Raw genomic sequence first — 18273 nt, forward strand, 5'->3', positions numbered from 1 at the left:
CTATGGGTGGGGAGGGCTCAAAGCCTGCAACACAGGACACAGCCGGCCCTGCAGGATTGAGAGATGGATGAATAGAGCCAAATACGGTAAGGACCTTGAAGAAAACACAACACAATGACCCAAATCATACAGTCAAGTCATACAGCATACAGCAAAAACAAATCTTTGGGAAAATACTGTGAGTATTCTTTTGAGTGGCCCAGCCAAAGCCCGGATTTGAACCCCATAGAATATCTGTGGAAAGACCTGAAGATGGTAGTTCACAGATGCTCCCAATCTAATCGGATTTACTGTGAGAGGATCTACCAGTATGAATGGGAAAAAATGCATAAATTCAGGTGTGCAAAGCTTGTAGGGACTTACTCAAAAAGACTTAAAGCTGTAATTGTTGCCAGTGTACTGAATAAGTTACATAAAACAAGAGTTTTGCTTGGATTTTAAAAAACGAAACAAAACTTTTCAGTTGCACCACTTTGATTTTGATACTGGATTTGACTTCATACAATATAAATGTATATTAAAATATAATACAAGTATTTGTAGGTTACAGCATGTGTCTTTATAATAGAAACACGAATACACTGTAAGTCTATATGTAATTGCTCTACCTCCTTACGTTTGACAAATTAACCTAAGGAGTCTTTCTTTACCCAGTACAAATAAAGGTTTCACCAAATGCCCATGACCTAACATAGGTCATTTTTACTATTCTCCTCTTGCCAGGATGTGAGGACGTGGACACACTAAAATATTGTAATCTTTTGTTTCTTGTAAATGCGGCTATTTTTTGTTAAATTAGCTAAACATAAACCATCTATTGAGTATGGTGGGATGATGAATATGATCAGTGCCCAGTGTTTCAGACTTGAGAAGCTTCAAAAAACACTTAAATAGCCTTTCCTAACTGAAGCATAACGTCAATATTGGGAATATTGTTGACTGTTCTGAACCTTGTTGCAGCAGGAAGTAAAGCATACAGCAATCATGTCTACCAAGCCCTCTAAAAATAAAGGCAAGCTTCTTTGCTGCATTGTTGCAGAAGGATGAGAAATGGGCAGTCTTTTTCTGCTTCTGTTTTTTTTTTTTTTTTTCCTAAACATTTGTTGTTGTTGCAGTAAGACTGGAAACAGGCATATGACTTGGGGTCTGGCCTATTAGAGTTAGAAGGTCAACAGCTCTACTGCATTCAGCAGCACTTGGCAGTAGGCACAGGCCGAATTCAAGAACTGCTAATAACAATGCAATTACAAAACAATGCAATGAAAATCAGAACTCAGAGGACCTGGTATAATGAGAAAGTACACTCAGTGGCTTCTTATGATTCTCTGAATTTAAACAAAGAGCTGCAGGTAGTGCCCTAGACAACCAATCAAATTCAAAGTGAGTTACTGCGCTGTTCCGCAATGTGCCAGTTTAATTAGAGAGCTCTTATGCATGTTTACAGATGCATTGAAGTTATGAGCCATATACATACTGTCTGTAGTGGCACAGGTAGAAGAACTAGGTTTGAGATCAGTGTCTGCAGACTGAACATAAGAGACTGACAAACTGGTCTGCAATGCATATGATGGCCTGCCAAATGTGGGTTGCATCTCTAACACAATGGCACAGTGGATCCTGGCCCAATAATGCCCAGAATTGAAAATACAGAGATCTTAGAAAACCTACAGACAACACTCCATGCAATGACAGCCATCACAGCACAGTGTGATGGATGACTGGTTTTGTTATTGCAGATGGGAAGGGAAGTTTGGCTGGTACAACTGCCTGGTAATTGCACTCTGTGGTTATAGGTTACCCACATGAGGTAATGGTCACAAGATAACAACGGCAACAAAAAAAACACAAAAAAAACAAGCACATTGAAAGACTCCACCAGCACCAGGACCTTGGCAGTCCTCCATGATTACATACTGTATGTGTCGTTCTGTTTTCTCTGAATGACAGTTCTCAATATTAGATGAGCAAAGTATGCACTTTCACATTCATCTATCTTACTACAAGTGTACAGGTAGCAATTGCAGTAATTGTGCTGTCCAGCAGAGTGGTGTTGTGTTGCTCTGTGTTCTTGAGTTCATGTGATAGGTGGCAAATAATTTTTTTGTGGTTGCTTCTGTCTGTGTTGCTAATAAGCAATTGTTAATTAAATGCACTTTAAAATGAGCAGTACAAGCAGTCTAGGTCATGTGCAGCAGTAAAAGACCTTGCTGTGATTATTGATGCCAGACTTTCATTTGATGCTCATGTAGATAATATTACAAGGATAGCCTTCTTTCATCTCAGAAATATTGCTTAGATAAATATAATGTCACTACATGATGCAGAAATATTAGTTCATGCATTCGTCATCTCTAGACTAGATTACTGTAATGCCATACTGTCTGATGTTCCAGTAGGAACATAAACAAGCTCCAGTTAGTACAGAATGCAACTGCTAGAGTCCTAACCAGAACCAGAAGATACAACCATATCAGCAGGATCTTACCCACACTGCATTGGCTCCCAGTGAAATCTCGCATTGATTATAAAATACTACCATTGACCTATAAAGCACTAAACGGTCTCGCGCCACAGTATCTAAGCAAACTTTTGGTTTTCTATGATCCGCCACGCCTACTTAGATCAAAAGCTGCAGGCTATTTGTTGGTACCTCGAATAGTGAAGGCTACAGCAGGGGGAAGAGCTTTCTCTTACAAAACTCCACAGTTATTGAACAGCCTTCCAATTAGTGTTCGGGACTCAGACACAGTCTCAGTGTTTAAGTCTAGGCTGAAATCGTGTTTGTTTACTCAAGCTTACCATGAATAGACTTTCTTTTATGCAAAGCACAGTATTACCTAACAATCTCTCCATCTCTTTACCTCCCTCTCCCTCTCTCCATCTGTCGAGCCTCACATGATTTTATGGAGATGCTAGTGATCCTGGCCCTTTCTTCTCTCCGGACCTGTCTGATCCGTTCAGATGCCCTGCCTGTGGATGGAGCTCTCATCAGCTCCATTTCCAGATGGACACACTCACTGTGGTTGCTGGGACTACGGTTGCTACTATGACCCTGGGACTGCAATTACCACATGGAGTTTTGCACTCAGGTCTCCTTTAGTGAACAGTGGACTAGTTCAACAAACCGACTTCACATAAAAACCATAATGAACTTTCCTTTGCTTTTACACTATCCGTTGTTACCCAGATGAGGACGGGTTCCCTTCTGAGTCTGGTTCCTCTCAAGTTTTCTTCCTCATATCATCTTAGGGAGTTTTTCCTCGCCACCGTCGCCACCGGCTCGCTGAATAGGGATTAATCCACACACTTAAAATCTGTATTCTGTGTTTATATATTTCTATAAAGCTGCTTTGAGACAATGACCATTGTAAAAAGCGCTATACAAATAAAATTAAATTGAATTGAATAGGTCAAAACTTGAAAATAACGTCAGGCTTCACTGAACACAGTCAGACTCTACTATTCACAACACAGTCACTGCCCTTCATACATTTTATACAACAGGTTAGAGTTTGGATGGATCAAAATATTTATGCATGAACGTACTTACAAGTTTGTTTCATTGTCTAATTGTATAGATTTTCAAGATTACTATTTAGTACAGTTGAGCAAAAAAAGACTTAAAAGCCTAATGAGGCATTTAGCACTTTAGGTTTCACAGATGTTCTATCACATCACATCACAAAAAATGATCAAATAATTAAAATTATACAAAACAAAATTATATTCGTTATTTTGTCCTAGTGGATCAAATACACTCATATAATTTAGTTTACCCTGTTTGTGCACCGATGTGCATACGCATGCTCTCTTGGTAGGAACCATGCTCACAGATTAAGCTGCTGTAACTCAGACATTTTGCAGTTTCCAAGCTAAACTTCATATGAAACTGGCTTGGTACAATTTTACTCACAAACACATTATTTTGAACAATGTAAATGTTGCACAAATCAGTTATTATGTGTGGAATATGTGTTGAGTATCTACCTTCTACAGTCATAGCGTGATTTTACTTGCACAACAAAGGAAGTTAGAAATGCCCTGTTTATTAACAAACTTTATGCACTACAATGTTTATAAACTCTACATGTATTACTGAAGGACATTTCTCAAGGCAACTCCAAGTGAAAGCTGCAGTCCGAGCATGCAGAACATCCTTAACACCTTATAAGCAATTGTTAAAGATTCAGATTCAAACAGACACTAGGGAATACTGATTGAGATGTGTGTCCGGAGTTTAGCATCTTCCTCCTCCTGTTAAAAATCCTTCACACTGGCTTGAATCTGACATGGATGGCAATATGGATTACAGCACTTAGGCAGAGCTTAGCATTAAGTTGAGCAGTCTGGAAAACAACAATCAATTAAAATAAAAATTATTTAATATTGGTCAATGTACATTATTTAAAACTTAAATTTCTAAAAATTAGGTGTAAAAATATCATCATAATTTTGATTTAGGTAGGTAGGTAGGTAGGTACTTTATTTAAGTAGGTAGGTGGGTTGGTGTTGTCATCTCTTAACAACACCTGATACTGACTGGGTACACTGTGTGTTATCATCCCTACTGTTTCCAGTCAATAAGAACACACTATTTTTATTTGCATTCATGAATATTTGGAAGTTTTTTTTTCCTAAATGAAATATTTATATTCTATTTTTTCCCCCCCTCCAAAACCAGTCGGTACAAGAATGACATACTTTATGTTCAGCATCATTCCAGTTTCATATTGTGTATATTGCCCTTGTATAAAGCCATACTTCCTGACAAGCAATACATCAGGCAGATAATTTCCTAAATACTCCCAAGTCTGTAAAATCATAAAGCTCTGAGAAGACATTGCTAGAAAAGTAGAATACATTTTAGTCTTTTATTTGTTGTGGATTGGAAATTTCTGGCTGGTGGACTAATCTCAACCCACCAGTAACATTTTAGTGTTTATATACCCCAGCCACACCATTGTATCTGATACACTAGTATCATCACCAGGCATTACCATGTTAGTGCCACTGCTGTGCTGAGAATTCACCACCCAAATAATATCTGGTAAATATACTGTATGGTCCTGTGGCAGTATCTTTACAATGATGAACAGGGTAGAAGCAGGATGACAAACTGTGTTATGGCAACATAATTACAGTCAGTAATTATACACTTTCAATTGTGCACCTATATGGTACATTTAACTGATGAACTTGAAACACATTTTATATTTAAATTACGTGTAAGTCTGTATCATCCGTTTATACAACTGATATTTTAATTGCAAATTTAGCTCATTGTAAACATATGCATCATGTTAGCATGTGATTTTCAAGTGAGCCATAATCAGGGATACTACAACTTGTGAATCTCTGATTTCCAGATATTTCTAACACCTTTCTGCTCATTGTTTCCTCTGTAAGAAACTATTGTATATTAACATATTGACACAGTGATTACTTACCATTTAGCATTTACACTAGATATACAAGGTGAGGCCTTGTGTGAAGAAAACAAGTACAATACATCCGAAACACACAACCATTCGATACACCAATAAGGATTGCTGCCCAGATCTCCGCTGTACTTCTTTCTATGGCTTGAAGAAAGGGAACAAACACCCACTTTTGTCCTTTCTTTGGACCACTTCAGTTGAAATCACTGATTGTCAGGCTGGCTGATTTTGTGCTTATCTACATTCAGATTAGTATCAATGTGCAGTACAGAAAATGCTGAATTTTGACCCGAGTGTCCCAGGACTCGGGTACTAACTCTGAACATTGGATCATTGGAGGAAGGAAAATGTTTTCATGCATGAAACAAGTATGATTTGAAGATTTGAGGAATATTCAGAAAAGGAAAAAAGGAATGCCACTTAAGATATACACCACCAGGCAATATTTAACAGTAAATATGTTGGCAGCAACACATATCTGACCCTTTCCTTGTTCATTTCCACCATTGCCTGGTCTTTTCTTTATCAGGAAAAACAAAGATTATCAGGGTCCAAAAATGATATTTTATTGTACTTTTATCTTCTCCCATGGCTAATGGTCTATAAATGTTTGATAGAGACTCCATGCTAACAGATAATGAACATGGTGGATTATTAGTCATTGGGTGATTTCCTCAGCCACTGGAAGAACTGCTCCTTGTAAAGGTTGTGCCATTTCACATTAGCCTTGACAATCTCCAACGCTCGAGTGAATGCAGACACTGCTTCTCCATTGCTCATCTGGATGAAATCCTTCAGCTGTGGAGGAGGTAACAAAGTAGAAAAAGTAGTTTACATATACTCCAGTGTTTAACATCAATTACCTTTCAAAATGACTAGAAAGACACCTGACCAATCACACCATATGTGATTTTTTGAACATCCCATTCCTAAATTTGATCCCTCTTGCTGTTATAATAACCTCCACTCTTCTGGGAAGGATTTCCAATAGATGTTAAAATCACTGAAGTTAGGTGAAGAGGTCTGGAGTGCAGTCAGCTTTCCAGTTCATTCCAAAGGTTTTCAGTGGGGTTGAGGTCAGGGCTCTATGCAGGACACTCGAGTTCTTCCACTCCAACCTTAGCAAACCATGTCTTCATGGAGCTCGCTTTGTACAGGGACGTTGTCATGCTGGAACAGGTTTGGGTCTCTTAGTTCCAGTGAAGGGAAATTGTACCGCTACAGCATACAAATACATTCGATACAATTTTGCGTTTTCAACTGTGTGGCAACAGTTTGGGGAAGAACCACATATGGGTGTGATGGTCCAGTGTCCATACACATTTGGTCATATAGTGTATATGCACTCCATGTTTGAACAACTTACTCACCGGATTCCTATTTAATTTTATTTAAATACATTCAGCACGTTTACATGGACAACAATAATCCAATATTAACCTGATTAAGACAATACTCTGATTAAGAAACTACCACGTAAACAACAATTTTAAATTACCTTAATCCGATTAAGGTCATACTCGAAGTAAACACAAATCGAATTAAGACATGTGGAGTATTCCTGTTTTAGTTGCATTATCGAGGTGTATTACAGACATGTAAACACATTAATCACATTCACGTAGTCAATATTAAGATCATACTATGTTTATGACTATGTTTACATGGACAGCCGTAATCTAATTATTGACCTTAATCTGAATAAGACAATATTCTGATTAAGGTGTTTACATGAGTTGCTTTTAGAATATTCCTTTCATGTTCCCGTTTTACATGTTATAGAACATAGATCGATTTATGGCACATATTCCCTCCAGATGTTCCCTCCAGAATTTCACGTGTCAACATACAGTTGTATTTGTTATGATACCATATACAGTTTTGGGTGTTTCATTTTTAATTTTATGAAAGCTTGAAGCCGTGGGCTGCGTCCGAATCCACATACTTACCTACTATATAGTAGCCTAGATACATGTATTTCGCCTACTATATAGTAGGTAAGTATGCGGTTTCAGATGCAGCCGTGCTCTCTTGTTTGCCATCAAACGCTTGACCACTGCCGTGTGTGTATGTGTCCTGTCGCAAAATGCGGCGAAAACCCACACGACATTAATAGTGTGATTAAGGTGTGTACATGTCTATAATGCACTTTGATAATGCGACTAAAACAGGAATACTCCACATGTCTTAATTCGATTTGTGTTCACTTCGAGTTTGACTTTAGTCGGATTATGGTAATCAATAATCGCTGTTTACATGGTAGTTTCTTAATCAGAGTATTGTCTTAATCAAGTTAATATCAGATCATTTTTGTCCATGTAAATGTACTGATAGAAGTAAAGCATGTGTCACTAATCAATTATACTATGCTGGATTACTAATAATAATTGATCATATTATCACTGACTTTTTTATAATCATGGACCTTCTAGTTGTTTAATGAATGAATGAATGAATGAATGAATTAATCAAGCTTCAGTAATCAACCACTTTAACCTGGTCAGTGTTGCAGTGGATCAGGAACAACCCTCATAACACTTGGAGCAAGATGAGAGAATACACCCTAGAGGAAACCTGAGAACTTGGATGAGACCCACAAAAACATGTGGAGAAAGTGTAAAAGTCCACAATGGGTAAATATGGGTTGTGTGTGTATATATATATATATATATATATATATATATATATATATATATAAATTATAAATTATATTATTAATTATAATTTTATATCTATCTATCTATCTATCTATCTATCTATATATATATATATATATATATATATATATATATATATATATATATACATACATTCAGGTTTGTCCACTGTTTTATTCTTGTAGTGGAGCTGCAGATGCAAGCTTAAGGATACAAATTCTCAAGGCATTGCTCTTACATCGAAACTGTTTATTGGCCAGGTAAAGCTTGCTTTGTTATCATAATACTGAGTGGTCCCATAGCTACTTGAGCCTCTGTGCCATGATGTGCCTACGCTTTGGGTGGAGCTTGTGCAAATACGATTTCAGTTTAACATTTCCTTCTTTTCCAAGTCCCTTGTCACTTCCCAGTCATTCCACATAAACCATGTGCTGTACACAAGGCAGTATATCTTTGCTGGGGTCTCCAAACAGTTTGAATGTAATTAATTAAAACAACTTGTATGGTCATTATGAATGTTTTTGTCACATTTCAGCATTATTAAATGAAAGTCTTACAGCAAAATCATTGGATACTCTTGTTACATATTGTGTTAATTTTTTGTCTGTATAACATCCTAACAGGCTATTTAAGAAAATGTGGGAATTGTGGCTGTATTGGTGGCAGATTTTGCTGTTAAAATTGTTATTATTATTTTTTTTATATAAGTGACTACAATTTGAGCAGGCTGCAGGGGAAATGGCTTAGACCAACAGTATCAGTGAGACATTGCATCATTGTGTCAGTTCACTGGTTCCATAGATGGATGGAAAAGACTTGTAGGTGTATATTAAAGTGACAGTGACAAATCTTGCATTTAAATAAAATACAATAAATTTAAGGCCAGAACTGCTGACAAAACAGTTGAAACAATGTTGGTTCAAATACACTGGGGGAAATACGTATTGAATGCATCAACATTTTTTTCAGTAAATATATTTCCAATGAGGTTATTCAAATGAAATTTTCACCAGACATCAGTATTAACTTGAGAAATCCGGAAATATAAAGAATTCACAACATTAAAGTCCATAAATAAAGTTATGTGTAATAAAATGGAATGACACAGATAAATGTATTGAACACACCAAGAAAAATCAGTTCTCCAAGGCAAGGTAAGTCAAGGAACCAGGTGAAATCCATAAGTAATTATACCTCCCATCTATTCAAATTAATATCAGCTGGGTTAGTAAATTGATGGTCTATAAAAAGGCTTTTCGTTACCAATGTGTCACACAAGAAATATCTCATGATGGGTAAAAGCAAAGAGCGCTCCCACTCTCCCTACCTTTGCAACCTTATTGTTGCAAAACATATTGATGGAATTGGATACAGGCATATTTCGGAATCTTCTAGTAAGCACCATTGGGGCCATTATCTGCAAGTGGAAGCAACATCACTCCGTCATCCACCAGCCACGCACAGGAGCTCCTCATAACATTTCTTACCAGGGAGTCAGAAGAATAGTCAGAATAATAGCACAAGAGCCAAGGACCACTCGGAAAGAGCTCCAGAAACACTTGGATGCAGCAGGTGCCATCGTCACAGAGAACACAATGGACACTGCTCATGCTCACACTGCAAGACTCCATTACTAAAGAAAAGGCATGTCAAAGCTTGTTTAAAGTTTGCTACAACTCATTTGGACAAGACTATGAAATACTGGGTGTAGTCTGGTCAGATGAGAGCAAAATTGAACTTTTTGGCTGTCATACTACACACCATGTTTGGAGAAGAAATGGCACTGCACATCACCCTAAAAACACTACACCAACAGTGAAGTTTGGAGGTGGAAGCATCATGGTGTGGGGCTGTTTTTCATTGCATGGTACTGGCAGACTTCATATAATTGAAGGAACGATGAATGGAGCCCTTTACCGGGAGATTTTTGAAAAGAATCTGCTGCCATCCACCAGGATGATGAAGCTGAGATGTGGGTGGACCTTCCAGCAGGACAACGATCGAAAACATACAGCAAAGGAAACTCTCAATTGGTTTCAGAGAAAAAAATCAAGGTGTTAGAATGGCCCAGTCAATCACATGACTTGAATCCAATTGAACAAGATTTAAAGACAATATGTTTAGAAGAATGGGCCAAAATCACACCTGAATACTGCGGCCCACTAATTTCTTCATACAGGAAGCATCTTGAAACTGTCATTAAAAACAAAGCTTCTCCACTAAGTATTAAATAAATTTCAGTTAGCGTGTTCAGTACTTTTTTCCTGTGTCACTGCTCTTTATTATACATCATACACTTAATTTATGGACTTTAATGTTTGGATTTCTTTATATGTGTGGATTTCTTGAGTTAATACTGATGTCTGGTGAAAATTTCATGTGAATAGCCTCATTGGAAATATATTTACTGAAAAAAAAGTTGACGTGTTCAATACTTATTTTCTCCACTGTATGTTTCTGAAGATTTTATTTTCTTCTCTCACAAAGAAAATTTTACACAACGTTACATCAACATTAGTCTGAAAAACAGTATGTACTTGAGCCCATTAATCTATACTAGTACAGTTGAGGAAGGCATGACCTCTGGGTCTGTCAGTCATAGTGGTGAAGGTGTGATCTTAGATTCATAACTCACCTCACTGAGTTCACTCTCTGTGTTGAGAAACTCTGTCACACCGCTGATTAATTTAGAGTTCATAAATAAAGCCTCGCCATACCTGCACAGGAGGAAAGTCACTGGTTTTTACATGCTTCACAAACAGCTCAGAAAATATTTAATTCTGAGCTTCACAGACAATCAGAAAAATCTAAATTAAGCGATATACACTTATTCCAATCACAAACTGCATATATTTTTACAGGACAGGCAGATAGATGGAACTGAATACTGGTTGAGAAGCATACCTGGAGTTTAATATGTTCCAATTTTCTCTGAAATACCTCCAGGCCAAACGGCGTCCATGTGGGTTGCGGCCCACATGGATAATGATGTCAATCACATCTTGATCTGGCACTAGATCTGAGCTTAGAGACAAGTTGAGCAGTCTGGAAAAGAACAAACAAACAAATATGAGTATGATGCCAATTTTTTTTCTCTCGAACTTGCGTAAATATTAACAGATTTCATTGGCTTTAAATATGTGATGGCCATACTGTGATATACATGAACTCTTTATAATTCCTATCTAGTTTAGAAAGGCGAAATGTCACCACTATCCCTCTCGCATGCTTCACTATAGAAAATAGATCAACATTGCAATTCTTTTCTGATGTTAAGACTTTGATACACTAAAGGTTCCCTTCGAGTAAAAGCATACAATCTGTAAACACCTGCAAAAAAAACAAAAACATTGTGGCAGGCTGATTTACTAAAAAGGTCTACAGAGCACTGCATCTTTCACATAACAAAAATAATGTGTAGGCCACATTACATAATTGTCTTAATGAATATGCAATGTTGGAAGTTTCCATCTAAAAGTGTAAAAAGGTGGTGTTAATGCAAATAAATGTAATTAGCACCCATCTTGTGATTTACTAAGTCTCACATTCACATCAGGAACACTGATTATGACCAATTCCAAGATTTTAATACAAAAGAAATGCTAGTTGTTTTATGAACACCAAATAACCACCAGGGCTGTTAAGAATCACCTGAATTGTTTCTTGTGCACTCACACATGCATATCATGGTGTATCCAGTGTAAGTTTAAATAGGTGTATAGATATGGCTGTCATACACTTCTCACCAAGCTCACCCCAAGCTTATTGACAATTCATGCAGTTCTCCCACTCACTTAGCAGAGGTGATCACTAGCAAAAAGTTCCCATTTCAGTTCAGCATCCTGCCTGGCCTCATAATTATGGGACTTAAAGAACACTAGCAAAAGGGTGAGATCCCAAGGCACCTTCATCTACCATGTGTTCCCAAGAACCTGGCGATCCCTTCGAGAACTGAACCTGCCACAGCTATTGAGAACAATTAGCACATGCACAAAACACCATTCAAATGTTATTTCCTCCTCTGTCATTTATGCAGTTATTCTTTGTGAATCACCCACAACACAGCCACAGTTTTTCAGATTGCACATGCAGATTAGCACTCTTTAAAGTTGACCTGTTTTCCAATTGCAGTTAGATACATTTTTTTTTTTTCATTCTGCTCTTGAGAGATTCCTCATCATTGGTCAGTGCTCTTCCACTTACTGTTTTCCATTTGATCTCAGGAGCCACTGTTCAAGTTCATATTTCAGCCTTTAGTAAACATACCAGAGTGTACTTTTAGTGTTACTGTGCAGGAGAAATTAAAATGTGATTTACAAGACAGAGAATCTCTTATTCAATGCCAACAACAAGCAAGATTCTATATAATCATCACTCCATCTGTTGTGTGGCAGGTACACACATTCAATTTACAGTCTACAATGACATACATGGAGTAGATTACTGTCAGGGGAATGTGCTGTGTGAAAAGAAATACAACATGGGCATATGGTTGGCTGAATTTCTCCACTGTTACACACTGCAACGCTTTCTTTCAAAAATGTGCTTACTTTCTTTGACAACTACTGAGAGATTACCTTATTACTTAGATTCATATACACAGTAGATGATGCACTGGATATATGTGAATATGTACCCAAGATGCTGGATTAGTAAATGTTTCCAGGCAATGGGAAGTATAAACTATATGGCAGGGTGAATAATCTGGCCTTTTTGGATGCTGAGTAGCTTTCTCTACTCTTGCCTTTATTAAACACTCCATACTGTGGGACAGTGAAGATACTAAATGCTAGTTTATGCTTTCAGAAGAACAAGAATTACGCATTTTTTCTCTTTAATTACTCTGGACGTATCCTTTATGGCTTGGCCACAATGATAAAGATTATACAAAGGTCTGCCCTCTGTGTTGAACTGTCTAAATTTATTGTTTTTTCAATGGCATGGTTATTCTCCCTTGAACTACAGTGCCTTTACTAGACGTATAAATACAGTTCAGCCTGGAATAAGTGCCATGGGGACCAGTTACCTGTAACCAACAATGAAAACAATCCCTATAAAAAATACTTGCCTGTTGATTAGGACACCAAGTATGCTCATTTAAAGTTTCAATTAATGTGTAATTATTCATTAAGATATCACAATGATAATGAGTCTTTATAATGATTCCACTGTATCTAATGGTATTTTAAATTGAGGTCCGGGCCAATGCATATATATATATGTGTGTGTGTATATATATATATATATATATATATATATATATATATATATGTATAAAAACCTTTTTTATATGTCTATATGAGTTCCACTTTACGTGAACATTATATGAGCATAGTATAAGGAAAGATAATGTATTTTGGATGGCCCTGTAGCAGCTAAGCCCATGCAATGATACCTTAGCTGTGCCTCCCCTTGGCTAGCGACACCAAACTAGCCTAGTTAGAAAAGTTTTATATTTTATCAGTCTGGTAGTTCTACAAAAAAGGACAACACCCGAGGCAAGTGGCAAGTTTTATGATAAATCCAACATTTTCTGATAATGTCACACATAGATGCACGCTAAAATTACTGAAAGAACTATGAGTTTCAATTTGTAATGTATTTTTGTAGGTTTGATAGGTTTTGAAAATAACTTGAAAGTTAAGTAATTAGTAATCTGATTACTTTTTACATGCAGTAATCAGTAATATAATCAAATTACAATTTTAAAGTAACAATTAGTAATCTGTAGTGGATAAAATTTTCTGAGTAACTTACCCAACACTGATTCGGTCCATTATCATGAAATAACTAGCATGTCTGCAGAAGACACATCAGATGTCATTCCTTGTCATTCCTTGAACTCTCGTTGCAAGCAACAAAAAAATAAAAAGAATACCTAACTGGCCCAACTCACACAATGTTGGAATTACATCAAACCTTGTTGAAGGTTTATCTATTATGCATACCTTGTGTTAGAGGTTTCTCACTATGCACTACATTATAACTGGAGCTGGTAATGCCATTACAATGTCATATCCTAACACTGCATGAAAAACGGCCATGATTCTCTTTCTCATTTGCACTTGAAATTAGCTAGTAGATTTCCTCGTTTTTTCCCTCCAATGCTGTCTAATACTTGGCATAATGAAACAGCTGCTTTGCCACCTCCTCACCATTTTTCATTCCATTTATTAACGTATAGCCTTATGCTAATTAGAAATGCTTTCTTTCGAACAGTGTATGCATGTTGCACATTACAACTGAGTTTTTTTTTTTACACAGGCATTAAAACAATAACATATTCTGTTAATTTTAAACACACTTGGACTGCATTCATTTACAGTTGCAGACATTGATCATAAACACTAGTCCTAAAAAAATCAAAAATATGGTGTGTAAACAAACATTAAGGCATATTCTTAAATGGATTTGTGTGTGTGTGTGTGTGTGTGTGTGTGTGTGTGTGTGTGTGTGTGTGTGTGAAGTACACTTCTGTGAAATACTACTGGCATTCATCAGGATACTATTGACAAATATAGCAAGACTCCAAAATTCCACCCTCTTTTTACATGATACAGTCATACATTGATGATAATTTTAAATATGGTTGGCTGTAGGTCATACACAACATGAATCACTAATTACCTCCACCAGAGGTAATCACCATGGGTAACAGTAGATCAGACACAACACAGACACGTTAGTGGTTTACTAAAACAAAAATAAATGGTTAAACACAAAAACAATGAAATAAGCAAGGAAGACTATGGTAACTATGGTAGCACACTACCCCTGTGTGAATATAAACTCACATAGAATAGGTAAGCATTAGAAATCTAGGATGGAACCAAGTAATGAAAACACAGTTTCAGGAAAATATCTTGGAGGTAGGCAAGAACATAAACATGTGGGAGAGCAAAAGCACTGGAAGAAGTACAGTCTGATAATGTGCAATGTGACAACAAAGATCTCCTTCATGAGCTGTAGCAAAAGCATGATAGCAGTTTATTACAGATGCCCCCATTGTAAGAGCCACTCCTGAAGCAACAGAACCTTAAAGAGACAGTTGTCCACACCTTCCTGCTTCTGGGCTGTCAAAGAATGGTTGGAAGCTTTAAGAAGGGTGTCCTGAACATCCTCGACAGGGACCCATGAGTGCTCCTTCTGGTCATATATTTTGACGCTATATAAATAAATTGAATTGAGTTGAATTGAGTGAGGCCTGATGAGATGTGTGTGTGTGTGAAGGAGTTCTGTTTTTTTTGGCCCAGGGAAGAAACTTATATAAATTTCCTGAATTCAGTACATGGTAATCACAGTCCTACATTCTTTTTCTCCACAAAGAAAAAGCCAACAGACACAGGTGAAGTGGAAGATCAAATCAGCCCCAACCCCTGGACATATTCCATATTTGATGAAGAGAGAGTAGATGTCAGACACTAAATGCATAATGAATCTAAGCTATACCTCACAGAGCCTTCAAAGCCAAACTTCTCCTTGGATGGGATGGCAAAGGGCAATATTGACAAACATGAAAAATTAGTTAAGAACTCACTGCTTGATTGATAATGAGGTGACTTTGATTGTTTTTGATGAATTCAGATTTTTTTCACCTGTCTGTGTATTGGCACCAAAAGTAATTCTTACAACATAATCATACAATGGAAACTGGCTTTATTCATATAACAAGGAATGCCACTACACTGGTGAGGAAAGAGTTGGCAATGTATGGACTAATTATAGATGTGGTGTCTTTCTTACTCTGGACTTCTGACAGGAGGCAGGTCTTTGGTGGGTTTCCCAGTGGACAAGAAGATTGCCTCTATTTGGAGTTGAGTCTCAGGAAGGAATATGCTGACTGTGCATAATCACCAAATAGCAGTCTGCACTATTCAGCCTTCTGGAAGAAGATGGAGCAGGTGCTCATACTGACTCCATAGTGCTCCTTCTGACTACATATTGCTATTAGAAGACTTCAATGTGCATGCAAATATGGAAAGTCTTCTGGGTTTTTTGGGAGCATCTTGCAGAAGCTTCAGTGAGAGATGAATTTAACTCTCATCTCTGAGAAGATCTCTCCCTTGAAATGAGCAAGGTCAGACTTTGAGTCTAAATGGGCCATGCTCAACCCTTCAATCGTAGAATCAGGTAAAAGAAACTGTGACCAGAAGGCTATGGGTGTCTATCATGGAGGTAAACTTAAGACATCAACAGTGAGTGAAGCTGTCAAGTTGAAGAAAGAGGAATTTCAAGTAATGTTCACAGGGGGCACTTCAGATTCAATTAAGAGGTATAGGAGAGCCAGAAGGGCTGCAGAAATCTCTGTTGCAGTTATAGGAAAATCATACTCAAGTTTACACATGTTTTGGGCCTTTGGAGAAGGATTAGCCTTATGTGCCTCACTTTTTGTTGTGGAAAGTACTACAGGAGTACGGGGTATCAGAGTTGCTACTTCATGCAATCCAATCTCTGTATATGTGTATTCTTGGTGTCAAGTCATAATTTAGATGGTTTCCAGGACAAGAAGATGCACCCAAGTTTGAAGAGGTGTTTTATATGGGGGTGTTTTATATTTGCATATGATGCTCTTTTGGCACCATCCAGAGAGGACCTCCAAAATGCACTTGAAGCAGCTGGGATGAAAATCAGCCTATTACTATTAAAACTGCCAAGTCAAAAGCCACAGGTCTCTCCTGGATAAAATTGCGATGCTCCCTTGTTGCTTGCCCTTGTCGAGTTAAAGAGCCTTGGGATGGTATTCACAAGTGATGGAAAAAGAGAGTGAGACTGACAATTGAATTTTGTCAGCAACAGCAATTTAAGTCTCTGTAACATTCTGTGGATCTAGAATTCTAGATTCCCTGTACTCAGCTATAGTCATGAGCTGTGGGTGGTGACTAAAAAAGGAACGGTCCATCTGCGGGGTAGCTAGGCTTTCTCCCTGAGACAGAGTGATAAGCTTGGCAATCCAGGAATCTCAGACTTGAACCACTGCTTCTCTGAATCAAGAAGAAACCTCGTTGACTCCTGCTAGAGCTGTATCAGGCACATCCCAGTGGACAAAGACCCAAGAACATTCCCAGGACTTGCTGTTGAGATTACTGTATATCTTACACATGGCTTAGGAAAGCCTAGAGATCCTCCAGAAGAAGCTGGAATTTATTTTCCCACCACCAGGAAAAGTGGAAGAAAAATTCATGAATGAGTAAATGAATAATCTCATAATTGTACAAATCATCCAACCATCATAATACCCAGCAAGGTCATTTAAGCTGATAAGAAAATGAAAAAAGAATAATAAAAAAAATATTTGCAAAGATTCTATGATGCACTGAATACTGGGTATGTATTTGGTTTAAAATTCACTGCTAATAAGTTCAAAGTGTTGGGTCAGCCATTATACAGCAGCCATAGTGCACTATGGACTGACCTTGCTGTTGGCAATTCTGTGACTTACAAAACCAAAACCACTCAGTAGCACTGAGCTACTATCACATGTTATCATGATATCTATATTATTTTATTGTGTTGCCTGTAAAATCATCTTATTTATATTACAGATTCCAATGAAGCTTTTAAATGTTGGTATCTTATCTCCTGTCCACAAACGTATGTTGCATCTTCATATCTTTGTTAATTTGGTCATATTAGATCACCTGTTGAGTAAGTAAGCATTGTCACTGCAGGTTAGGGCCTCCAGCAGGACCTTCTTCTCTGAGATGGCCATGGAGTAGTGGAACTTCATCCAGATAAATTCCCATACATCTTCATCCATAAGAGAGACACCCGTGCAGTAGACAATGTCCCGCACATTTGGGGGAATCCTGCAGGGTTGTGGTGCATATGTTAGCATACACAAACCTAATTGCATAACTAAACTTCATGGATAGCATGTGAGCCAGGTGTGTACAATTACCTTAGGCACCAAAAGAACAAGAATTTTGAAGAAGTTATGAAGTTATTATGAAATTATAATGATTTAGCAACTGAGCAATGAATGAAGTCTACTGATATAGTTACTGTCTATATCACTATTACATTTGTACAATATTAAAATATTAACTTTTAAAAACAATAACTTGACAGAAGAGGATTCACAGAGAGGTTTAGCAGATCAAAGTAAACAGACTGGTATAAGCTAACCATGGTATAGGGTTAATTTCTCCTAAAATCTGGGTATTATCCTCTTTGTCTTA

The 18273-nt window shown here is 37.4% G+C and overlaps 1 protein-coding gene across 1 annotated transcript in view; it reads right to left on the reverse strand.

The window, feature by feature from the left end:
- Positions 1-4142: 4142 nt before the first annotated feature.
- The window catches only part of LOC128622969 (thyrotropin-releasing hormone-degrading ectoenzyme-like), a 186841-nt gene continuing 172710 nt past the window's right edge, over positions 4143-18273 (reverse strand). The window contains exons 16-19 of the mRNA XM_053649753.1: positions 17734-17901; positions 11000-11140; positions 10731-10812; positions 4143-6236 (exon numbers count right to left, since the gene is read on the reverse strand). Of these exons, the coding sequence (XP_053505728.1) occupies positions 6093-6236; positions 10731-10812; positions 11000-11140; positions 17734-17901 (535 nt within the window). The 3' untranslated portion in view covers positions 4143-6092. The remainder of the gene's footprint in view (positions 6237-10730; positions 10813-10999; positions 11141-17733; positions 17902-18273) is intronic.

The sequence above is a fragment of the Ictalurus furcatus genome, chromosome 19, assembly GCF_023375685.1.
Source record: "Ictalurus furcatus strain D&B chromosome 19, Billie_1.0, whole genome shotgun sequence".
NCBI classification, from domain to species: Eukaryota; Metazoa; Chordata; class Actinopteri; order Siluriformes; family Ictaluridae; genus Ictalurus; species Ictalurus furcatus.